The sequence below is a fragment of the Ailuropoda melanoleuca genome, chromosome 12 (assembly GCF_002007445.2).
Source record: "Ailuropoda melanoleuca isolate Jingjing chromosome 12, ASM200744v2, whole genome shotgun sequence".
In the NCBI taxonomy this organism is placed as follows: Eukaryota; Metazoa; Chordata; class Mammalia; order Carnivora; family Ursidae; genus Ailuropoda; species Ailuropoda melanoleuca.
In genome coordinates, this window is record NC_048229.1 from 34,085,612 (window position 1) to 34,110,977 (window position 25,366).

The following is a 25,366-nucleotide window of genomic DNA, read 5'->3' on the forward strand; positions in this document are numbered from 1 at the left end:
CAGAAATATCAAGCTGGCACAAAGATAGCGGAGGTCCACGTTCTGGGCCTCGGAGGGGGTGGCACGTGCTGGGGTGTGTCAGGAAGCTCCCAGGCCCATGCCCGCTCTGCTGCTGATTCAGGCCTGAGGATACCCGTGTTGTTGGAGGGACCAGGTCTGAGCTACGTGTTCAGGGCTCAGGCGGGTTTGGGGCTGGGAATCCGTCTGGGGCTGTTCTGGTAGGGGCCAGTGGAGCCCAGAATGGTGGGGGCATCACGCCCTAGGTGCAGCCAAGCTCCATGCATATGCTTGGTTTTTTGAGCAGGAAGTGGGAGGTGATTCATGACAGGCTGTGAGAGGGTCAGGCCAGGTTAATGGAGGGGTGGGATCCTGGCAGGGGTGGGGCTGTGTCACCAGCTTCATGCATTCAATCAGGGAGTGTGATTCTGGGTGGTCAATCCCAGAAGCCCTGCTTCTTGCCCAAGGAAGGGGTGCTGGTTTAGGGCTGCACATCCAGGTCATGGCGGGGAAGAGCACACACTAGGTGGTCCTCGGTGTACTGGGCATTTGTGAGGATCCCAGAACCCAGTGGGGCAGGGAGGGACTGACATGTACTGCAAATTTTGGTGGAAGGCAGAAAGCTGTGTTTGGGCATGACTTACAGTTAGGGGGTCCAGAGGCCTAGCATAGTAGTGGACGCACCAGGTTGGGGCTGCAGAGTCTTGGCCTGGGAGGGACTGAGGGGCTCTAGCTGCATGCACAGCTTTTCAGGCAAAAACCTCTAGATGCACGCTTGCCACGGGGAATGCGTCCTGGAAGCGGAGACTAATCCAGGGAGGGGGGCGCCACGGTGAACCTGGGCCAGGATGCTCTTCTCAGGGCTCCTACCCTTGCAGCTCGGGACCCTCAGGCCTCTGCCTGTGCCTGGAGGAGAGCATGGAAGAGCGGGATGAGAAGCCCCCAGAGCCCCTGAAGACCTGTGCGCAGGTGAGTGGAACTTCCCTCCCTCAAGGAGACCCAGAGCTTAGAGCTTGCTCCTGCCCAAGCCTCACAGCCCAACCCTGCAGGCGTGGGAGCTGACCGGCCTCTCTTTGCAGTGTTTTAGGGGTTTTTGGTCTCCCCCGACTTGATACACTACATTTTAGGAGGCTCCCTGCATTTCTTCACCCTTTTAACCTAGATCATTCTTCCCTGGAGGAATTTGGCACCCTGTATCAGAGGCTCTTTGAGTACTGATTCCCCTGTGGCCAGCAGCTCTCATTTTTTCTTGGGAATGAGTAATGGGAAAAACTGTTTGAGAATGTGCCGTGTGGCAGGAGTGTTAAAGAGTTATGGGGAGACCATGAAATGCAACATGCTGTGGCCATTGGTATGATAATGCATATTTCCCGATGCACAAAGTTATGTAGGATCTATGCTAAGTAAATAATGTTTAGAAATGAGCATCTTTTTTTTTTTTTTAAAGATTATTTAGAGAGAGGGAGAGAGAGCACATGTGAGTGGGGGGAGAGGGAGAGAGAGAATCCCAGGTCGACTCCGTGCTGAGCATGGAGCCCAACGTAGGGCTCGATTTCACAACCCTGAGATCACAACCTGAGCCGAAACCAAGAGTCGGACACTTAACTGACTGCGCCACCCAGATGCCCCTAGAAATGATCATCTTTTTTTTTTTTTTTCTTTTTAAAGATTTATTTATCCCAAGCAGACTCCATGCTGAGCATGGGGCCTGACACAGGGCTCGATCTCATGACCCTGAGGTCATGACCCAAGCTGAAAACAAAGAGTCAGATGCTTAACTGACTGTACCACTCAGGTGCCCCCAGAAATGATCATATTTTTAAAAGGTTTATTATTTTTTAAAGATTGTATTTATTTGTTTGTCAGAGAGAGAGAGAAAGAGAGCAGAAGCGGGGGAGCGGCAGGCGGGGGGTGGGGGTGGAGAAGCAGGCTCCCTGCTGAGCAAGGAGCCCAATGCAGGACTCAATCCCAGGGTGCTGGGAACGATCTTTTTTTTTTTTTTTTAAGGGATGTAGTTTGTGTGTGTATAGAAAATGTGTTAAAAGACTGTAAATATGCCAGTTAACAAAGATTATGTGCAAGTTACACCCCAAGCGACTTTATGTTTTCATTTATTTATCATTTTCTGCTTCTGTACGGCACATTTTAAGGTTAAGAAATCAACAATTTAAAGCATTTTCCTACAACAAATATTCTTTGAAAACATTTAACTTCTTAAAAATGTTCAGTTAGAATTTCACCTCCCCCTTCCTAAAAGTTTCAATCCTGAAGCCATTAGGTGGGGCACAGCTGGGCAGGGGTCTGCAGTTGAGGGAGGGCTCCCTCCGGTGGTGTGAGGAGGGTGTCCCTGTGGGGGGGAACTAGTGACCAAACAGGGTGAGGAAGGTGGCATCGAGAGAGCCCAAGTGGGGTGAGGTGAGTGTCCATCTGGGGGAAGGGGATCTGCTTTGGGGTGACGGAGCCAGAGCAGGTGAGAAGGGCATCCACAGAGGGGACAGCCCAAGTGCCATGAGTCTGTGCAAAGAGTGGCCCATGGGGTGTAAGATGTACACCCATGTCAGGATTGGGGGCACCTCGCAGCGTGGTGCGTCACAGCTGAAGCAGGATGAGTGTATCAACTCACGAGGGTCGCCTAGGGTGGGGTATCACAGTCCCAGCCCAGGTTGGAAGTCAAGGGCATCCACACGGAGTCCCAAGTCCAAACCGCATGAGAGTGAGTCCCTGAGAAGAGGCCACCTGTCTGCAGAGTCAGAGCCCGAGGAGGGTGAGGAGGGCCCCTTGCCCAAGTCCAGGTGGGCCGAGGGGCATCTGTGTGGGAGAGGGAGCAACAGTGGGGATGGGAGACGAGTGACTCACAGGGGCATTGGTCAGGTGAGTAAATATAATAAAGGTCATGGGAGCCAGGGTTCTCAGTCAGATGTGGCAAGAGGAACAGTGGAATGAACTCTAGTGTTCAGTGGGGATTGTGGGGACTGATGTGGCTCGTGGTTTTTAGTAGATGTAGCTGTAGAAATACGTAGAGCTGTGTGTGTGTGTGTGTGTGTGTGTGTGTGTGTGGTGTGTGTGTGTGTGTGTGTAGAGACCTACACACGTATACTCCTATTTCCATCCACTGTCAGGGCCTAGGAGCAGTGACGTTCTGATACCAGTATGCCCGCCTGGTGCCCAGATTTCCACCTCTTGCCCCAGAATTTATGGGCTTACTGTAAATGGATATTTAGTGTTCCATGTTTGCTGTTACAAATAGCACTGCTGTAAATGTTTTTCTGTCTGATTCCCTGTACAGTTGACCCTTGAGCAATGTGGGGGTTAGGGACACCGACACCCTTTATAGTCGAAAATCCATGTCTAACTTTTGACTCTCCCAAAGCTTAACTACTAATAGCGTACCGTTGACCAGAAGTCTTACAGATAACATAAGCTATCAACTAATGCCTGTTTTGTAACTTTTTAAAAAATTGTATTTATTTATTTGAGAGAGAGGGAGGGAGCACGGGCAGGGGGAGGGGTGGAGGGAGAAGCAGACTGCCCGCTGAGCAGAGAGCCCGATGTGGGTCTTGATCCCAGGACCCCAAGATCACAACCTGATCCGAAGGCAGACGCTTAATGGACTGAGCCACCCAGGCACCCCTACATATTTTCTATCTTATATGTATTATATGCTGTATTTTTATAATAAAATAAGCTAGAGTAAAGAAAATATTACCAAGAAAATCATAAAGAAGAAAAAAATACATTTACAGTACCATACTGTATTTATCAGAAAAAAAATCCAGTTATTAAAGGATCCACGCAGTTCAAGTTGGTGTTTTTCAAGGGTCGACTGTACGCATGTGCAAGAGGTTTAGAGGGAGTGATCCATTTAATTTACATAAGTACATTCACACTTTGTCAAAACTACAAGTAAAGCATGCTTTGATTGTGACCATTGGCGTCCTACTTTAAGCTAGTGACTTTGGGTATTTTTCTGGGAACCTTCATAGTCCTTTTGCCATTTTTTTCTCTGTTACATGACTGAACCAGCAATCTGTTCATTATAATTTTTACTTTCATTGCATATTGCCTAGCCAGTGTAAGTAAGGCCCCGTGTAAGGTGCCAGGGAGCAAGATGACGTAGTTCTCACAGACAGAAATGCACTTCTTGTGTATTCCAAGGCTATGCAGGAGAGAGAAACATCTTCCTTCTTGTATTAGTCATCTGTGGTTTCATACCCCAAAGCTCAGCAGCTTAAAACAAGCAACATTTATGATCACACAAAGTTTCTCAGGGTCAGGGGCCTGGGAGCAGCATGTCTGGGTGTTTCTGGTGCTCAGTGTCTCTGACCACAGTAAATTGCCATCACTTGTCAGCCCAGGCTGCTCTCTTCGGAAGGCTTGACTGGGTAGGAGAACCCCCCTTGCCAGCTCACTCAAGTGGCTGTTGGCAAAGGCCTCAGTTCCACACCACACAGACCTCTCCCCAGAGCTGCACACAACACAGCAGCTGGTATCTCCTGGAGCAAAGGACCTGAGAGAGAAGAGAGAGAGAAGAGAGGGAGTGCTTAATTGCACACAGCGAAGGCGGAAGCCACAGTGTCTTTTATCATCTGATTGCAAAAGTGACACAACATCACTTCTTTTTTTTAAGGTTTGATTGACTGATTGATTTATATGAGAGAGAGAGCATGGTGGGGGGACCAGAGGGAGAAGCAGACTCCCCACTGAGCAGGGAGCCTGATGCAGGGCTCGATCTCAGGACCCTGAGATCACGATCTGAGCCAAAGGCAGACGCTTAACTGACTGAGCCACCCAGGCACCCCAGCATCACTTCTGTAATCTGCTAGTCACATAGACTCAGCCTGGTACCTGTGGGCAAGGACTACATACGGTGTGAATTCCAGGAGGGTCGGGATCATTAGGGGCCAGCTTGGAAGCTGGCTAGCACCCTTCTCAGCTCTGAATGTCCTCTAGTAAATTTTGGTCATTATCAGAAGATGCACAAGTCCTTTGTTTGGGCTGATGGCTCTCAGTTACAGCCCCGGCAGGGAGAGAAATTAGGGGAGCCCAAGTCTTGGCGCTCAGTGAGGGATGTCAGTCCAGTGAGCCAGCCTGTTGGACATCACCTGAGAGATTTCAATGACTTACACACATTGGAAGTAGCTGGGCCAGGGAAGGCCGTGCCTGCCTTCAGGGACTGAGACCAAAACCCTGCGCAGAGCCCCACCTGTCCCCTATCGGTGTCAACATGCAGAGTTGCTCTTAAGTGTTCTCATCATCCAAAAAAATCATGACTGTGTGATGTGCTGGACATGTTAATTAGCTTGACTGTGATACTCATTTCATAGTGTCCACATATCTAAAAAACGTCACGTTGTTCACCTTAAGTAGATAGTTTTTGTCAAGCATACCTCAGTAAAGCTGTAAAGTAAATAAATAAATTGTTAATAGTGGTGGGGGGAGGCTTTTAATTTCATTCATATACCCCAAGCCCTGCCCGTGTGTCTAACCCTGTCAAATTCAGGTAACTCACATTGTGCACCTACTCAGTACTGAGAATACAAAGATGAAAAATACACAATTCTTTACAGCACTGAGCTCGTGACCCAGGGAAGAGGTGTAGAAATGGAAGCAAATAATACAAGGAGAGTGATTTTATTGTTACAGTAAAGATCCGATAAAAACAGCTAAGAAATCCTAAGGGAAGAAGAGATGAGACTTTGTGCTGTCCGGGAACGCTTCCTGGAAGAGAGGGCCTAAATGGTGAGACTTCGAGCAGTGGGGTAGAGGAAAGGGGTGGAGTTTGGATCAGGCAGTTGGTGCTTGGATCATCTCTGGTGAACTTCATGGATTTAAACAAGTTTACTAAATGTTATTACCATTAATCTCTGCATTGCTGAAAGAGACATATTACTCCTCTCTTCAAAAATGTTTAGGTAATTGGGGACCTAGGGTGGCTCAGTCAGTTAAGTGTCTGACTATTGACTTTGGTTCAGGTCATGATCTCAGGGTTTTCGGATTGAGCCCCACATCGGGCTCCCTGCTCAGTGGGAGTCTGCTTCTCCCTCTGCTCCTCCCAACCCACCCCCTCATGCTCTCTTTCTCTCTCATACAAATAAAATAAATATCAACCACTTTTGCAGCGAGGGAAGACTTGTTTGGCACTGTTGTACATCAGGAATGTGATTTCTGTCCGCAGCTGAGTTTCCGTGATACACGAGTCAAAACTTCTTGGCTCCCTTGGACCATCTGTTTTGAAATTTTGAAGTTGTTATTTTGGCCTTTGAGTTTGGTTTCTTCATTCTTCTTCTTTGGCACCTGGAGCTCTTTGGTAATGCCCACGCGGCCACTGCAAAGCACTTTAACCATCCTGCTGTTTGTGCTGGGCAGTAATGCAGGCAGCTTGTCAGCTGAGCCTTCTCCTTGGGCCTTCTTTACGTTGAGGCAGCTCCAGCGCACAGAGGAGGGAAGGCGGGGAGGCAGAGAGGGAGCGAGAGCTCGGGCATGTGGGTGCAGCACTGCAGGGAGGTTGTAGCAATGTAAACTCCCCATTGATGGGGTATGATGCTCTTGACTGGTGGGCCACCAGGGTGGGAGTCCTTAGCAACAGGCAGAAGAAACAGTCCACGCGGTCGGGATTTTGGTTACAGAGAGCAGTCTGAGTGACTAAATAAATATAAAGAGGATAACGGGAGCTGGATACGGTACACAAATGGAGCGCAGGAAGGCTAGAATAAACTGTGTTGTTGAATTGTAATTGGAGGCATCAGCGTGCATTTACAGCCTCTAATATATACAGAGAAGTAGTTACAGAAATAGAGATTTGATATTATCTGATTTAAAGAGGTGAGCATCTTTTGGTGTATTCATTGGCCGTTTTATTTTTTCATAGGTGAGTTGCATGTGCATTTTCTTTTGTCCCTTGCCATTAAAGGTACCTTTTTTTTTTAAACTGATTTAGACCAAGTCTTAATAGTATGGATTCTTATGGATGGTGCCTTTGTTGTGTGTGGTGCTTTTTGCCAAATGTTTTATGAAGTTAATTTTTGGACCTTTTTCTTTATGATTCTTTGGTCGTGCTGTATTCCTGTTTTATTTGCTTATAATTCTGTGATCCAGTAATTCCGACAACATGATTGTACAGTTCTTTTCACCCGCATAGTGTCTGGAGTCACTCAGCTCCGTATAGCTGGTAGCCAGGCTGGCCTAGAAGATCCACAAAGACCTCATGCCCATGTCCGGTGCCTCGTAGCCCCTCCAGATGCCCCCTGTTGCTCCACGTTGCTAGCTTGAGCTTACCAATGGGAGGGAACAGAAGTTTTGTAGGTGGGATGTGTTAAAACAGGTGGTTTTTCAAATCAGGGCCTACTCACAGTGGGAATTTTGAGCCACGACTTAGCTTCCTGGTTATTTTCCTTTTGCTCATCTGTTTTGCTTTCTCAGGACTCTCTCCTTCCTCAAGAGATTATCATCAAGGTCGAGAGAGAAGATGCTGGATCACTGGCCCTTCCATCTCAGGTGAGTTGGCCTCTCTGCATTAGGAAATGTACATGGTTGGTTGGCGGCAGGGACCAGGTTGAAGTGAGCTGGGAGGTGAGCAGAAAGAGAGGAGACGGAGGTACAGGTGGACAACTTTTACAAAAACTTAATTAGTTCTCATGTCATGGATTGAAGAGAGTGATAGCTGTAAAGAAGTTTGAGGCTGAGGGCTTTTTTTTTTTTTTCCCCTTTAAAGGATTGAAAAGCTTTGACTGTATTTCAGTGGTTGCAGAAAGAAGTAAGTGGAGAAAAAGAAGTTAATTAGGAGAGTGAGGAGTTAAAACGACAAAGCAGAGTCCTTGATTAGTGCCAGAAGACTTCTTTCATGTGAACATGTGGGCTCTACAGAGGAGGGAGGACCTGTACAGGAAGAATGAGGGTGAGGGAATTCTTGGAATGCTTGGATTCTTCTTTGGGAGCAATCCGGTGGCTATCTGTTGGGCATGGGGCTGGGAATTGGAATGGAGAGGTACTTGACATGGGTAGAGAAGGCTGAAAACAATACTATTGGATTTTGAGAGATAGGCAGCTCCAGGAGGTATAACAGGGTTGCTGGTTAGTCCAAAAGGATCATTCTGAGATAGTGACCACTGACCACTGATAGTACTCTACCCAGCTGCTCTTGTGAGTTTTCTTTCCCAGTGGTATTCCGGAACCTTTCTGTAGATCATAGATTGGCATTCAGATTTGTTCCTATAGCCAGGTACATTCAGTGAAAGCCTCATAGGGCAAGGTACTGTTAGAAAGAGGATTTCTTAAAGATCAAATGGAAAGATTAAAATGAACAATCCAATCTCTCTAATTGGAAAAATTAAGATGGAAAAGATAAAAGGGGCATTAAATGGGACAGAAAAGAATATAGACCAGTGGTTAGTAATAGTAGATACTTGAATTGAGTAATGGCCCTAAACCGTCAAAGAATGGAAAGAGTAAGGGAGAGCAGTCTGATGTTGTAATCAGAGAGTTCTGTCTGTGTGACTTGAGAGGTGGAGTACTTTATGATTTCAAGGTCAGGGGTCTCACCTTTAGAGTAGGGTACTGAGGAGCAACTCTAGGGGCTGGGAGTTGGGCTAGAAACTAGACGTTGATGACTGAGAACACATGTTAGGCAAATTTGAGTCTCCATCCCAGCCACTGACTTTACACATATGTGTTAATTCTCTATCCTTCTAGCTGTTCATTTGAAAAAAGTGCTGCTACTAGTATTTTGAGAATTCAATTGAATGATAGTTCATGCAACGTGCTTAGCTCTCAGCCTGAGAACACACAGAAAGTGCTTCATTAAAGTCATTTAGTTTTAGGGGCACACCTGGGTGGGGCAGTCAGTTAAGTGTCTGACTCTTGGCTTCAGTTCCTGATCTCAGGGTCATGAGATCGAGCCCCGCGTTGGGTTCTGTGTTCAGCATGGAGTCTGCTTAAAATTCTATCTCCCTCTCCCTCTGCCCCTCCCCTCTAAAATAAATAAATAAATCTTTAAAAAATAAAGTCAATTAGTTTTGTATTATTATCAGAGAACTCTACAAATGGATGCTAGAGACAGTGCAAGATGAGATAATACAAGTTCTTGAAGTAGAGGATAAATCCGAGTATTATAGTTTTTCAGGGGATGGGGCTTAGTGTTCAGGTGGTTGGTAGGACAAAGGTCCAAGGAGTAAGGTAAACAGTGTGAGTTTTAGTGTAACCGGGAGGACACACACCTTCCACCTTAGGTGCTGAGGACCGTGAGCCTGCGGGGCCTACAGAGGAGGGGGTCATTGGGGGAGATGTAGGTTTCCACGAACACGGGATATAGAGGGAATATTTGGTGATGATGTTGAAGCGGTAGGATTTCATTATTTAGAAGCAGAGTGCCCAGGGGCGCCTGGGTGGCACAGCGGTTAAGCGTCTGCCTTCGGCTCAGGGCGTGATCCTGGCGTTATGGGATCGACCCACATCAGGCTCCTCTGGTATGAGCCTGCTTCTTCCTCTCCCACTCCCCCTGCTTGTGTTCCCTCTCTCGCTGGCTGTCTCTATCTCTGTCAAATAAATAAAAATCTTAAAAAAAAAAAAAAAAAGAAGCAGAGTGCCCAAGGACACAGTTGAAGGGCTTGGGAAGGAATTTTGAGGAATGAGGAGTTTGGCGCAGGTGAAAAGAAGGATAGAGGAAGTGGAGATGAAAGTTGAGAAAAACCAGTATCCACACATTGAAGGGACTTTTCAAATGGGTGTGTGATAGGCCTGTGAGATTCAGGTGAGAGAGAGGACTTAAATCAGAATTCTGACCAAAAGTCAGATTATTTTGATATAATACGAAGTCTCTTGATCGTACGGATTCACTCATTGAAATCATTTGCCAAATACGTGTTTCATAACTACCGTACGCAACACTATGCTAAGCACTGGAGTTACAGTTATAAGCTGTCACTGCCTTGCCCCTGCCCTCATGGATGGCGGCCTAGTGACAAAGATGACCACTATGCAAATGAACAGAAAGTGTGGTGAGTCTTATGATAGAAATCCGTGGAACTTTTGGAACATATAGCTGGGGGTGGAGTCAGAGGGAGGGGTGCTAATCTAGTTTGGTATTATTTATTTGACATTTGAATAAGCTTCATTTTTTTTCTTCTTTTTTTTAATAATAATATTTTTTTATTATATTATGTTAGTCACCATACAGTACATCCCTGGTTTTTGATGTAAAGTTCGATGATTCATTAGTTGCGTATAACACCCAGTGCACCATGCAATACATGCCCTCCTTACTACCCATCACCAGTCTATCCCATTCCCCTACCCCCCTCCCCTCTGAAGCCCTCAGTTTGTTTCTCAGAGTCCAGTCTCTGATGCTTCATTCCCCCTTCTGATTACCCCCCCTTTCTTTATCCCTTTCTTCCCCTACTGATCTTCCTAGTTCTTATGTTCCATAGATGAGAGAAACCATATGATAATTGTCTTTCTCTGCTTGACTTATTTCACTTNGCTCTGGCCGATGTCATAGAAGTTGTTGCCTATGTTCTCCTCTAGAATTTTGATGGATTCCTGTCTCACATTGAGGTCTTTCATCCATTTGGAGTTTATTTTTGTGTATGGTGTGAGAGAGTGGTCAAGTTTCATTCTTTTGCATGTAGCTGTCCAATTTTCCCAGCACCATTTATTGAAGAGACTGTCTTTTTTCCACCGGATGTTTTTTCCTGCTTTATCAAAGATTAGTTGCCCAAAGAGCCGAGGGTCCATTTCTGGGTTCTCTATTCTGTTCCATTGGTCGATGTGTCTGTTTTTGTGCCAGTACCATGCTGTCTTTGTGATCACAGCTTTGTAGTACAGCTCGAAATCCGGCATTGTGATGCCCCCAGCTTTGTTTTTCCTTTTCAACAGTTCCTTGGAGATTCGGGGCCTTTTCTGGTTCCATACAAATTTAAGGACTATTTGTTCCAGTTCTTTGAAAAATGTCCTCGGTATTTTGATCGGGATAGCATTGAAAGTGTAGATTGCTCTGGGTAGTATGGACATTTTAACTATGTTAATTCTTCCAATCCATGAGCATGGAATATTTTTCCATCTTTTTATGTCTTCCTCAATATCTTTCAAAAGTGATCTATAGTTTCTAGCATATAGGTCCTTTACGTCTCTGGTTAAGTTAATTCCAAGGTAACGTATGGTTTTTGGTGTTATTGTAAATGGGATGGATTCCCTAATTTCTCTTTCTTCAGTCTCGTTATTCGTGTATAGAAATGCAACTGATTTCTGGGCATTGATTTTGTATCCTGCCACCTTACTGAATTGTTCTATAACTTCTAATAGTTTGGGAGTGGATTCCTTTGGGTTTTCCATATAGAGTATCATGTCATCTGCAAAGAGAGACAGTTTGACTTCTTCTTTGCCGATTTGGATACCTTTGATCCCTTTTTGTCTTCTGATTGCTGTTGCAAGGACTTCTAGTACTATGTTGAATAATAGTGGCGAGAGTGGGCATCCTTGTCGTGTTCCTGATCTTAAGGGAAAGGCTTCCAGCTTTTCCCCATTGAGAGTGATATTTGCTGTAAGCTTTCATAGATGGTTTTTATGAGATTGAGGAATGTACCCTCTATCCCTACACTCTGAAGGGTTTTAATCAGGAAAGGATGCTGTATTTTGTCAAATGCTTTTTTTGCATCTATTGAGAGGATCATATGATTTTTGGCTTTTTTCTTGTTGATAAAATCTATCACACTTATAGATTTGCGAATGTTGAACCACCCTTGCATGCCAGGGATGAATCCCACTTGGTCATGATGGATAATCCTTTTAATGTACTGTTGGATTCTATTAGCAAGGATCTTGTTGAGAATTTTGGGTGATTTTTCTACGGTTTTATTTATTTATTTGAGAGAGAGCAAGGACAAGTGGGGGAAGGGCAGAGGGACAAGCAGACTCCCTGCTGAGCAGGGAGCCCAACGCGGAGCCCGAACTCAGGACCCCGAGATCATGACCAGAGCTGAAGTCAGACACTTAACTGACTGAGCCCCCCAAGTGCCCCTGAACAAGCTTGATATTAAAGGGACCTGTGTTAAACAGTGAAGGGGAGTGTTTATTAAAAGGAAGTATGAACTGGAGCTTGAAGTTTGCATTGGAGCTTGGACAAGTATGAAAATGTAGATCCATGTTCAACATAGGTGGCAGTATGCAAATTATATTTCTGAATCCTGTTTTGGGCTAATCGTGAGAACTTGAGGTTTCAGTGAAATGTATGGGTCCCAACTTAGAAAAATGCAGGTACAGCAGTATTTTGCACAGAGTTACCTGGGATTCAAGGACTTTGTCCTGTTCATGAACCACAGCTCAGGAACACTAGGTCTACTTAAAAAGCCTTTAGTGACAAGTGGCATAACATTCCCCGGCTTTGGCTGCCTTTGGATAAGGACAGATCACCCGCAGCACTTTATTGGATCAAAATGCCTGCCCAGTAGTCTTGGAAATCGGTCCTTTTTTATCTTAGAGGAGGAAGTCCAGGAGACCCCCCTCTACTTGACGGTAACGACAGTGTGTCTCCTAAAGGCTCTACAGTGTAGCTCTGAGTGTGGACAAAATAGAACTGTCCTCTCAAGACTGAGAGTTCAAGATAAAGGTCACATTGGCTGTCAATTAATTTTTCAGAGTTCTTAAATCTAATCATCTTTTCTTAGAATTTTTTTTCATTTAAGCTTTAGGTAGTTAATATACAGTGCAATATTGGTTTCTGGAATAGAATTCAGTGATTCCTCACTTACATACAACACCCAGTGCTTATCATAACAAGTGCCTTCCTTGATAGCCATCACCCATCTATCCCATTTGCCAGCCTTTGACTTTTTGTTAAGTGAGTTGCTAATAGCTTTTCATATATTGTACAGTTAATTCACCAAACAGCCCATTGAGTTGGGTATAATTAAGCCTAATAAATAGAAATGAGATAAACTCACTTTAGAAGACAGATGGTTAGCTTGGTACATATTTTTAAAATTCAGACCTTTTTTTTTAAGATTTAAAAAAAATTTATTAGAGCATGAGCCAGGGGTGGGGGGAGGGGCAGAGGGAGAGGGAGATTCCCCACTGAGCAGTGAGCCCTACATGGGGCTCCATCCCAGGACCCTGGGATCATGACCTGAGCTGAAAGCGGACACTTTACCGACTGAACCACGCAGGTGCCCTGACCTTTGCTCTTAATAGATGAGAAAACCCATCTCTTTTCCAAATCCAGTGCTCTTAACCTATACGTACTGTCTTTCATTAAGGCCTACATTTCATCTTCTGTCTCACGCATCAGTAAAGTAAAGCCTGTGGGCCAAATCTGGCCCACCGCCTGCTTTTGTAAATAAAACTTTATTGTAACATAGCCACACCCATTTGTTTATATGTTTTCTGTGCCTGCTTTCTTGCTGCAGGAGAGCTGAGTAGTTGTGGTAGAGACTGAATGGCTTGCAAAGCCTAAAATGTTGACTCTCTGACCTTTGACAGAAAAGTATGCTGATCCTGTTTTGTTAGCTTCTTGGGAATTTGGAGGGAATTCCTAAGTGGGAATTTTAGATTCACCAGTGTAAAAATCAGAATAAACATTTTCTTCAAGGTGAACAAGAGAGCAAACAATTTATATCTGTTCCGATCCAGTGTTTCTCTTTGGGGTTGTATAAACAGGTCCAGCATCCAAAACCCAAAGGGGCTTATATAAAAGGGACCTGTACACCTTGCCTAGAATCCTTTGGACAGTGAGGACAGTTTCCAGGCCATCAAGTTTTCCTTCTTCCGTTTGTCAAACTTTTCCTGCTTTGTGAACATTGGAAGAAAATGATGCCCAGCTAAGCAGGAATGTGTGTCCTGTTTTAGGAAGGAGTGAACTTCAAAATTGTGACTGTGGACTTCACTCAGAAGGAAGAAGGCACTTTAAACCCTGCTCAGAGGACCCTGGACAGAGATGTGATCCTAGAGAACCAAAGGGACCTGGTCTCTTGGGGTAAGAATGAATGAAGTTTGTCTATTGAAATGATTCCTGTTGGTTACGAGCTATGGAGTTCAGAGGTCGGAATGATTTTGACCACACATAGATTCGTGTGTGCTTTTTATTCCCCAATGAAGATTTAATTTTAATTTGTAGGGTATTAAAGGTACAGATTCTTGGGTTTGAGCTTGTGCAGTCTTCATAGTTCCTAAAGGCCAAAGACAGGGACCAAATTCTGCAGTGATTTTCTTTGGTCTCCAGCCCAAACACCCTAAGTCCTATGAGCTTCTCAAACCAGATGTAGTCTCCTTGGGGGAGCAAGGAGATGAGTATAAACATTTCCTAACATACATATCCAGGTGAGAAACACACACTTAGGAATCATTATGGTATTGAAGGTTAATTTCAAAAATCCCCGTAGAGCATGCTACATTTCTCCATCTCCCACTCCTAGTGGACTGTATACGTTGCCACTCTTTCCAGGTGTACTCTCTGTGCTTGACCTAGTAGACACACTGGTTTCTGCTTCTAAGCTAATCTCTATTCTTTCTCACTTGGAATCACAGGAATCCATCGGGCATAATAGCCCCTAAGGCATTTAGGGAACTTGGGATAACAGTGCCCTCATTCTTTGTCTTGGTTCACCAAGTAGTCTGCCCATGTCTTGCTGACACACGCCTCCAGAAATTCCTAGAAATGTACATACTGTTCTCTATTTCAGTGAACATGTGTTTAGCACTAAAGAGGGTAGAAAGGACTCTGGTTCTTTTGCTAAGATTTGCAAAATTGTTTTGTTATTCTGTAGATTCTGCACAGGTGACCTAATTTTGGAATATGAAGATATTCGGCATCTAAAGTCTTTTTATTTAGAAACACTGAATTTTAATACCATGACATTGTTGGGCTCTGGTACTTCTCTGCTTACTGTTCCATCCCACCCTTCTGTTTTCTTAATCCAGGTTATAGGACCATAGCTGAAAACAAATCCATATATGTTTTGCATATCTGTTTGTTAGCTTTTCCCCCAGTATTCCAACTCTAACATTGTTTGGCTAGGATGTTTTATTTTGCTTTCTTCTAGACTTGGCACCGGCACTTGGAAGGAGAGAATCAACATCAAAGAACATTTTTGATGATGAACCATCCCATCGAGTGAAGTTAGAAAGGTTGACAAGAGATGATCCTTGGTTATCTTCGTGTGAAGAAGTCCAGGATTGTAAGGACCAGTTGGAAAAGCAACAGGAAAGACAAGAGAGACTTTTGAAGGAAATGGCATTTACCCACAGGAAAGCGGTTACTTATGAGACAGTCTATAAAAGTGATGAACTTGAAGAGAAGAGTGGTCTGGATTCCAGTCTTCTTTCACCCCAGATGATACCCATAAGAAACCATTTTCATAAACATGCCTCACATGTTAAAAAATTGCATTATAATTCTATCGTAAACACTCATGAGATGATTAATGACAGTGAGAAACTCTGTGAGAATAATGAACGTGGAAACCCTCACCAAAACATTCACCTTATTCAGTTTACAAGAACTCAAACAGGAGATAAATCCTATGGATTCAGTGACAGTATTCCATCTTTTAGCCATGATGTACCCCTAAATATACATCAGAAAATACACGCAAGAAGAAGATCCTTAGATTTTAAGGAATGTGGGCAAGTTTTGAACCACAGTATATCCCATAATGAACAACAGAGAATACCTGTTGAAGAGAGTCAATATAACTGTAGTAAAACCTCCCAGAGTTCATCCCTTGCTCAGAACATGAGAAACCATTCTGAAGAGAAACCCTTTGAATGTAATCAGTGTGGGAAATCTTTCAGCTGGAGCTCTCATCTTGTTGCACATCAGAGAACTCATACGGGGGAGAAACCTTATGAATGTAATGAGTGTGGGAAATCCTTCAGCCGGAGCTCTCACCTTGTTTCTCACCAGAGAACTCATACTGGAGAGAAACCTTATAGATGTAACCAGTGTGGGAAATCTTTTAGCCAGAGCTATGTTCTTGTTGTGCATCAGAGAACTCATACTGGAGAGAAGCCTTATGAATGCAGTCAGTGTGGAAAGTCATTCAGGCAGAGCTACAAACTTATTGCCCATCAAAGAACTCACACCGGAGAGAAGCCCTACGAATGCAATCAATGTGGGAAATCATTTATCCAGAGCTATAAACTTATTGCACATCAAAGAATTCATACTGGAGAGAAACCCTATGAGTGCAATCAGTGTGGAAAGTCCTTCAGTCAAAGTTACAAACTTGTTGCCCATCAGAGAACTCACACAGGAGAAAAACCCTTTGAATGTAATCAGTGTGGAAAATCCTTCAGCTGGAGCTCTCAGCTTGTTGCACATCAAAGAACTCATACTGGAGAGAAACCCTATGAATGTAATGAGTGTGGAAAATCCTTCAACCGCAGTTCTCACCTTGTTATGCATCAGAGAACTCATACTGGAGAAAAACCCTATGAATGTAACCAGTGTGGGAAGTCCTTTAGCCAGAGTTATGTTCTTGTTGTACATCAGAGAACTCATACTGGAGAAAAGCCCTATGAGTGCAATCAGTGTGGGAAGTCCTTCAGGCAGAGTTCATGCCTTACTCAACATCAAAGAACTCATACTGGAGAGAAACCCTATGAATGTAATCAGTGTGGGAAAACATTCAGCTTGAGTGCTCGACTTATTGTACATCAAAGAACTCATACTGGAGAAAAGCCCTTTACATGTAATCAGTGTGGGAAAGCTTTCATTAACAGTTCTAAACTTATTAGGCATCAGGCAACTCATACTGAGGAGAAACCCTATGAATGTAACTAGTTTGGAAATCTGTAGGCCAGAGTATATTTTTTTCCTTTTTCTTGCATTTCTTTCTCCTTCCTTCTGTTTTTCTTTTCTTTTCTTTTCTTTTCTTTCTTTTCTTTCTTTCTTTTTTTCCTCTTCTGTTCTCTCCTTTTCTTTCTTTTAAATGTCAACCTTCTGTTATTGTGTACCTGGAAGTTCATTCTGGAGAAGAAAGAAAAACAGTGAATCACATGTTTTACCTAACAATTTTTTTATTAAAAAATCGAACTTGGCCTTTATGACACAATGCCACATAAGTAGTAACTATTGGCACTTTTCCTTGCAGAAAGCACTCTGACCTGAATCTGAGGAAATTACCATTAAATGGTCAACTTACTATGGAATGATTGCAAGTGAGGTGGACCTTTTTAACAATAAAGAGTAAATGAGAATGCAAACACTGGTGCGCTTGTTGTTGAGAAATTGGAAAATTGCTGTAGTTATTGGAACCTAGACTGGAAAACGGTATTTCAGTATCATTTTATGACATGATTTCCCCAATAGCTACTTTGTAATCTGTTTCATTCAGCACTTTTTATTATATGTGAAGATTTTGTAAAGATTAGGAAAATGGCTATGATACGAAGTGGGGGAAAGTGCAGGCCAAGAGTATAGAACAGTAATTTGTGGAACCATTGTGATACTTGTGTATGGATCAGAATTGAAAGTGTTTCTGGGTGTATCTATTTGATTTTTAGGTTTATGCCTGGTTTTCTTCTCTTTTGGAATGTGTGCTGTTTTACTATAGTAAGTAATATAAGGAGTAAAAATTAGTCAAAAACAAAAAGTAAACCAAAGATTTCCATCTTTGACTATTTAGGAAAGACTAGGTGGCTAGATAAGAGATCCCTCACGGTTCTGAGATTTCCATTTGGATTAGCTTGAACAGGTCACTCCTTAGGACTTGGATTCCCAGGGATTTTCCTCATTGAAAATATTTCCCTGGGAATGGGGAGCTGGAAACTTAGGCTAGAAAGGGTTTTATATGAGGGATTGAGAGTATGCAGTCTGTGTAAAGGGCGTATTTTTATATTTCCAAAGCAGTATAAAGGAGCTCTATTTTTAAGGGACCCCCTTCCCCCATGTAGTCTTGTCTTTTTTTCCTCTGGAATATGTTTCCTAATGTGAGAGTCTTCTGAGTGGGAGAGCACTATCATGGCTAAGTGCTCACCAACTAAATTAAGCTTGCAAGAATGATTTTAGGTGAGATTCGTAGCTATTTGTTGGCTTCTAAGATGTGGTTCACACGTCTTTCTGGCCTTTGCCCCTAAATCATAAATTCTAATCCTATGGATTATCATGGGCCCGAAAACTCTGATCCTAGAGAGTTAATAACAAGTAAGCTGAGAGTCGAACTGGGAGACCAGAGAACAGAGATGAATTCTCTCGAGGAAGAAAGAGAGACCAAAAGTGACATCTGATAGTGGTTGCCCTCAGTAAAATTCTGTCCGCATAAGATGACCCTAAGCGGAGCCATCTCTCTGGGGATTAAGCCAGAGTATAGCACACATGACAGTGATTGAATTTCTAGGGGAACAGTTGTTGATGGCTCAAAACTGGCTTCATGTACACCCTGAGATCTTTAGTTAGTTGATGGATGCGTAGGTAGACGAACAGCACAGGTTCTCCAGCATTGCCTTTTGGGGAGAGCATAAAATGGTGAAAAGTCCTAATTTAACAATGGGACCTACATAGGCTTCTTTCTCCCCGAATTACAGATAAAGCCAACAACAGTGCTAGGACGATTTTTACTGGGTATGTCGAATCTTACTTTGAAGGCAAGAAGCCATTATTGTACAAATGAGTATAAAGCCAAGTGGGGAAAGAATGAGGGCTCTGAATATTTCAAGTTTGGGAAGTGATTCATTGCAAAGTAAACGTTGAAAATATCTAATTGAAAGTGTGAAATTTTTAAAACTGCAAAATTTTTGAAATATGTGTGTAAGTGTGTGTGTGCACGCATGTGTGTTTCTGGCCAGCTTGAATATGTGGGTTGTCTTTGTGCACTAAGTCATAAGGTTTATATCAGTTTCTGAGTGGGGATTAAGGATTGCCAAGTGTATTGAAATAAGATAGATTCAGTTAATAAACAAAAGTGTTAATATATATCATTTGCTCAATAATTTCCCTTGTAGGAAAAATATTCTTTTAATTTAAAGATAGTCAACCAAAAATCCCTGTATCAATAATAAGTTTAAGGCATGCGACAACATGCCAAAAATATGTAATTAAACTTCTGAACCTAAAATTTAAGGTTAAAAAGGGGATCAATAGCTTGATTTTAATGACATACATATGGCATGTATATATGTATAATGACATATGTCCCTTGCATAAAAATTTTTGTGTATGCAAAATTCACAAAAATGAAGCTGAACTTTGCCATAGAAGAATTTATAGAGATTTTACAAGCCAAATTTCTTTCACCATACTCCAGTAAAATTAGAAATAAATGAAGAGTGACAAAATGTTTTTAACTACCTAGATGTAAGGAAATACTCTTCTAGAACCAATTTTTCATTTCCCCCAGTGTTACTGAGATAAAATTAACATACAGCACTGGGTAAGTTTAGGGTGTAGAGCATGACCTGACTTGCAAGTATTGTGAAATGATTATCACAGTTAACATGCATCATCTCATATAGATACAGAACCAAGAGGGGTTTTTGTTTTCCCTGCTATGAGAACCCTTAAGATTTACTCTCTAGCAATTTTCAAATATACCATATAGCAGTGTTAACTACAGTTGTTCTATGTCTTCTCACACTCCTGCTCGGCCTTTACTGCTTTTTTTTAAAAAGATTTTATTTATTTATTTGACACAGAGAGAGACAGCCAGCGAGAGAGGGAACGCAAGCAGGGGGACTGGGAGAGGAAGAAGCAGGCTCATAGCAGAAGAGCCTGATGTGGGGCTCGATCCCATTACGCCAAGATCACGCCCTGAGCCGAAGGCAGATGCTTAACTGCTGTGCCACCCAGGCGCCCCAACTGCTTTTGCACTCTTCCCACCTCATTTTGGGGTTTGATGTTTCAGCTTACTTCTAGGCTTGAAAAGATAAATGTATTTTAATGGTTTTTTTTTTTTTTAGGTTTTTGAGGGGGGGTGTTTTGTTTTGTTTTTAGAGAGAGAGATTTCAGCTAGGAGACAGGAGATCCCGATTTTTAAATACTGTTTTCAGATACACTTTTGTATTTCTAACTGGATTTTGTGCTCAATCAATAGCATCTCTTCTGTATGTCTTAACATACCAACAAGACCAGTTAAACTACCTATGCCTTTAGAACTTTTTCTTGAAAAAATTAGTATTTTTCCAGTTTGTTGACAGAGGTCGCACCCAGACTGTTTCGCTGTAGAAGACTCAAGGGATCCCATCAGTCAATAGTGCATTACTCTTTACAGACTGTAGCAACCTGGGTTCTGAATTGGGAAGCACATGAGCCAACGCTAGCCAATTGATTCAGAAAAAGGAGTTTATTAAAAGGATATTAGGTGGGTCCAAGAATTGTCAAGAAGCAGTAAGATCACATTCAGGGATTTACAGACAGAAACAATTGCTGGAATTATGCTCTGGAGCCTATCAGAGTTCCTTAATGTTCTCAAAGTTTCTTAATGAATTTTCTTAATATAGCTCTATGTTGATTTCTTTTGATTCCAAGTCTGAGACAAGTGCCTCAGTCTGGTGGATCATAAGCTGTGCCTGCACCTCAGCTATGAGGTAGTTTGAGAAGTCAGAGATATTAGCCCTTGTATTTCCTGGACTCTGTACTGGTAGGTGGGGTTGACCTTCCACTCATACTAATGAAATTGAGGATTTGTCATTTGTAGAATTTTGTTCATTTGCAAAGCAGCAGCAAAGGAAGTTTCCAGTATAGCCCTCTCTTTTGCCTAACCCGTAAGTCAACATTTTCTTCACATTCTATACTTTGACTTAAATATGTATATAGAGCCTCCTACATAACACAATACAGCTGTCTCTCTTAAAATAAAAAAACATGCTCATTCTCTTCCCCATGTAGGGATAACCCAGAGCTTCATATCATCACATCCACTTCCAAGTCTGGGATCTCTGGGTGATGTCCGTTTGTTTTCTTTTTTTCTTTTTAAAGATTTTATTTATTTGACAGAGATAGAGACAGCCAGCAAGAGAGGGAACACAAGCAGGGGGAGTGGGAGAGGAAGAAGCAGGCTTATAGCGGAGGAGCCTGATGTGGGGCTCGATCCCATAACGCTGGGATCATGGCCTGAGCTGAAGGCAGACGCTTAACCACTGTGCCACCCAGGCACCCCCCGTTTGTTTTTCTAGTGAAAAATTTGTCATGTAAAAAGAGGGTTCAGATGCTGGGCATGAGAAAGGGGGAGAGATCATAAAACCAGGTCAGATTAGCAAGCTAATATTAAGTAACTTTGGTTGTTGCCAATAGATACTCAAAAGCTCAAACTGTTTTTGTAAAACTAGGAACAAGTCGGTGACAGAGAGTTTTTACTGCTTAGGATGATTTAATCCTTATTTGGATTAGCTTGAGGTGTAACTAAATTAATGAACTTTATAGATTTTGCTGTAAAAATAGTACTGTTCCATTTAAAATTTCGATTTTGGCATTTACCAAGCAGATGTTCATGTTGAAACAGTAACGTTGGATTTTTTTTTATTTATTTATAATTTATTTATTTGACAGAAACAGCCAGCGAGAGAGGGAACACACGCAGGGGGAGTGGGAGAGGAAGAAGCAGTCTCCTAGTGGAGGAGCCTGACGTGGGGCTCGATCCCAGAATGCTGGGATCACGCCCTGAGCCGAAGGCAGACGCTTAATGACTGCGCCACCCAGGCGCCCCGTGGATTTTCTGTCTTATAGCCAATGTGTTATTGATTTGTGGTCCACTGAGGATGGTATTTAGGTGTAAATAAGTTAGCGATCGATAAACCTTTCTGTACTAATATCACCTGTCCGGACTCCTTAACTAACAGCTTTTATGTTCTGTTGCATGAATGTTCATTCCGAGGTCATGACAGTCTTCATGATCATTTCCTCAATTCTTCAGGGAGCATTCCTCAAATTTAGATGTTGGATCAAGTTCCTGAAATTTGGATATTTGCTTGGATATTGTTCCTTTTTCTTGCCCAGGTTCTACGAGTTCATTCTCTGACAGTGTTTGTTCAGGTCCGGACTCTTGATACCTTTACCTTTGGTTCACTGCAGATCAGACAGGTTCCTGAATCTTCTGACCATAAACTCTCCTTCTCGTTTTATATTTGGTTTGTCCACACTTTTCTCCACCATTACTCGCTTTCTGAACTGACAAGGACCATGCTGCTCCTACAGGAGGGATATTCTGTGGCAGGCTGAAACTTTCTATTGGGTGTATGTAGCTGATTTTTTTGAAAAACTTTAAGTACACGCCAGTAACCTGAATTGGTTATTTTTTAAAATTGAAGTATCATTAACATTCAATGTTACATTAGTTTCAGGGGTACAACATATTGATTAGACAATTCTATGCATTATTCAATTCAATGCTCGTAAGTGTAGTCACCACCTGTCACTATACAATGTAAAATAGTAATAATATGTAGATATGATCGTAAGTGGAATGTGCTGAAATTTTAGTAGCAGGGATTAGGTTAAAAAAGAACCAGACCTAGAGAAAAGCCAAAGGACATTTTTCTGATGAAATACCAAAGCTGTTTATTTGTATTCTCTGATATTACTATTCTCTGCTAATTGTATAGGGATTCCACAATCGATACTAGGTGTACTCTTTGCTTTAGTATTCATGTTGCACTGGGGTGGAGGGAGTTGAAATCTCTTTTTGTAATCTGGTGGATAGATTTTAGTTGTTGCTGATAGCATGTGTCATCTTGGCCTGTATACAATACAGCCAATTCCAAGATGTGCTCCCATAAAATTGGACACCCAGTCACCACAGCTTCCCCATGTGGTGCAGCTTCTACCTGTGTATGAGTGCCCAGTTCTGGCTTCTCTGCCCAAGTGGGAAGAGGGGATGACTACTGTGTGTGGGGTGGGGGGAGGTATTGTTCTCTGTTATTCCTGGATCAAGTCCAGGTGTATGTTTTTAATAAAAGGAAAACTAAAGTTTATAGCTTGAAATGAAACTAAAATTGTGGATTTGTGTTCACGAGATGTTCAAATTGGTCAGAAAGCACTGCATTAGAATAAAAATGTTTAAGTAGGAGATGGAGACATGGTTAAAACTAGAGTTCAATTGGAATCAGCAGTATTAGCACTAGGAAAGGCTACACATTCATCCCAGGCAACCAGCAATCATGCAGCAGCAATGTACGACAAGGGCTCATTGGTGAGTAGCTTAGTTTAAGGCAGACAAATAGAAATGGGCTTGTAGTATCTTGTGGATAATAGGTAAAAACATGTTCAGAGACATTTTGGTGCTGTTACAGAGGCTATAGGGACCACCAACCCAAGCAGAATTCCTATCAGCCAGACAGGAACACTGTGAGCATGGAGAAGCCATTAGTCATGAACCGCTAGACCAAGGTAGGTCTATATGGATCCATTGTGAGATGTAGTATCAAGAGTGCCTAAGAAAGGCACTATTGAGGTCTGTTCAGGCTGCTATAACAAAAATACTGTAGACTGGATGGCTTAAGAATTGAATAAGAGCAAAGCACCAGGGGCGCCTGGATGGCTCAGTCGTTAAAGTGTCTGCCTTCAGCTCAGGGCGTGATCCCGGCATTACGGGATTGAGCCCCACATCAGGTTCCTCCACTGGGAGCCTGCTTCTTCCTCTCCCACTCCCCCTGCTTGTGTTCCCTCTCTCACTGGCTGTCTCTCTCTGTCAAATAAATAAATAAAATCTTTAAAAAAAAAAAAGAGCAAAGCACAAGCAGATTCAGTGACTGATGAGGACTCCCTTCCTGGTTCATAGGCGGCCATTTTCTTGCTGTGTCCTCATATGGAAGGACAAGAAAGATTTCTAATCCCTTGTATAAGGGCACTAATCCCATTCATGGCAAATTCACCCTCACAAATTAATCCCAGCCCAAAGGCCCCCATCTCCTAATACCATCGCATTGGGTTTAGGATTTCAACCAATGAATTTGGGTGGTGGTGATGTTGGGGGGACATAAACATTCAGTCCATGACAGGCACAAACTTGACTTATAATAGTCTTCACAAAATATATTTTATGTTGATCAGCCCAAATTTCCTGCAGGCAAATGTTGGTTAACATCAAAGTTTTGGACAAATGATTAAAAAAAAAAAAGGCTTATTGTAGGTCCATCCAGGAAACAGAACCTTCACTAGACGGATGACCTGGAAACTCTCATCACACACTGAAAGGGGCATCTAATACCCCTGCTCAGGCCTCTCACACTCAGAAGTTGGCCTTTTTATTACTTGCCTTTCTGGTGGATAGGCCCACAGGCTACGTAAGAACATATAAAGATAACCATTAATAAATGGGCCCAACCTCAGGCATATTTGGTCATATTTATCACTGAAGGGACAAGATTTTCAAAAAGTGATTGGGATTATTGACAATTCACCTTCAGTGAGAGCCCTTATTTGCTCTTTGTTAAAGCTTAAGAAGAAAACAAGAAAAAAAGGTTCTAATTAATATGGCCTGTCTCATCACATGGGGGTGGGGAGTGGGGAAGGCAACGTGTAGATTAATCAACCAGGAGACAAGCTATAAAGGGGGAGAAATACAAATGCCAACTCTAAAGAAACATTAAATATGTGGACTTGGGAACTAAATATCTAAATGCGATTCCAGTTGATATTTCTCCTTCCAGAATGGTTTCCTTAATTCCCCCTGCTTCTAACAGCTGCTCCCATTGTTCAAGGTTGGAGGACCTCGTATCACACAGCCAGATATGCAAGAACCTGCTGAAATACGGGTTTACTTCCTCTTGTGGAAAACAGTACCCCATCTACCACCCATCTGGAAAAATTAGATGATAATTGGTTTCCTACTACCCCATCCTGGGTTGGAGCATATGTGGTTATTAGCATCTCTTCCCAGTACAGCCAGCTGGCCCCCAGTGGGCGTAATTTTACTGGCTAAGTTTGCACCTTTGAATCCAGTTTACCACAGCATTAGAAATTTACCCTAAAAGGCCCACGTTATTACTGGGGAGGGGAAAAGACTGGGCATTTTTATAAAGAATTTTATGTGTTCATCTAAATAAATCAACAGTGCTATTTGCAATGCCTCCCAGAGCCACTGTAATCACGATGCTGAAACTTACTAACGAAAGCAACTTAATAATGAATCTCCCATCTCAAGGTCTCCTTGCTCCATAATTTTTGTCCTTAAAATCTACTGGGTAGAGTAAGTGAGGGCATCTCCTAGCCAATACCCCAGGGAACTGGAGAGAAAAATGAGTCCCCACTTCTTAAAAAAAAAAAAAAAAAAGATTTTATTTATTTTTAAAATTTTTTATTTAAATTCACTTTAGTTAACATATAGTGTATTATTAGTTTCAGGGGTAGGATTTAGTGATTTATCAGTGGCATATAATACCCAATATTCATTATATATCAAGGACCCTCCTTAATGCCCATCACCCAGTTACCCCATCCCCCACCCACCTT

General features: G+C 42.7%; 1 protein-coding gene across 4 annotated transcripts in view; it reads left to right on the top strand.

Annotated features, from left to right (window-relative positions):
• The window catches only part of ZNF180 (zinc finger protein 180), a 27,565-nt gene extending 10,378 nt beyond the window's left edge, over positions 1–17,187 (top strand). For all 4 annotated transcript variants that reach the window (XM_034637775.1, XM_034637773.1, XM_011231084.3 and 1 more), the window contains 4 exons: positions 876–966; positions 7,417–7,491; positions 13,831–13,957; positions 15,024–17,187. In XM_034637775.1, coding sequence (XP_034493666.1) covers positions 916–966; positions 7,417–7,491; positions 13,831–13,957; positions 15,024–16,765 — 1,995 coding nt within the window. In that variant the 5' untranslated portion in view covers positions 876–915 and the 3' untranslated portion in view covers positions 16,766–17,187. The remainder of the gene's footprint in view (positions 1–875; positions 967–7,416; positions 7,492–13,830; positions 13,958–15,023) is intronic.
• Positions 17,188–25,366: the final 8,179 nt, after the last annotated feature.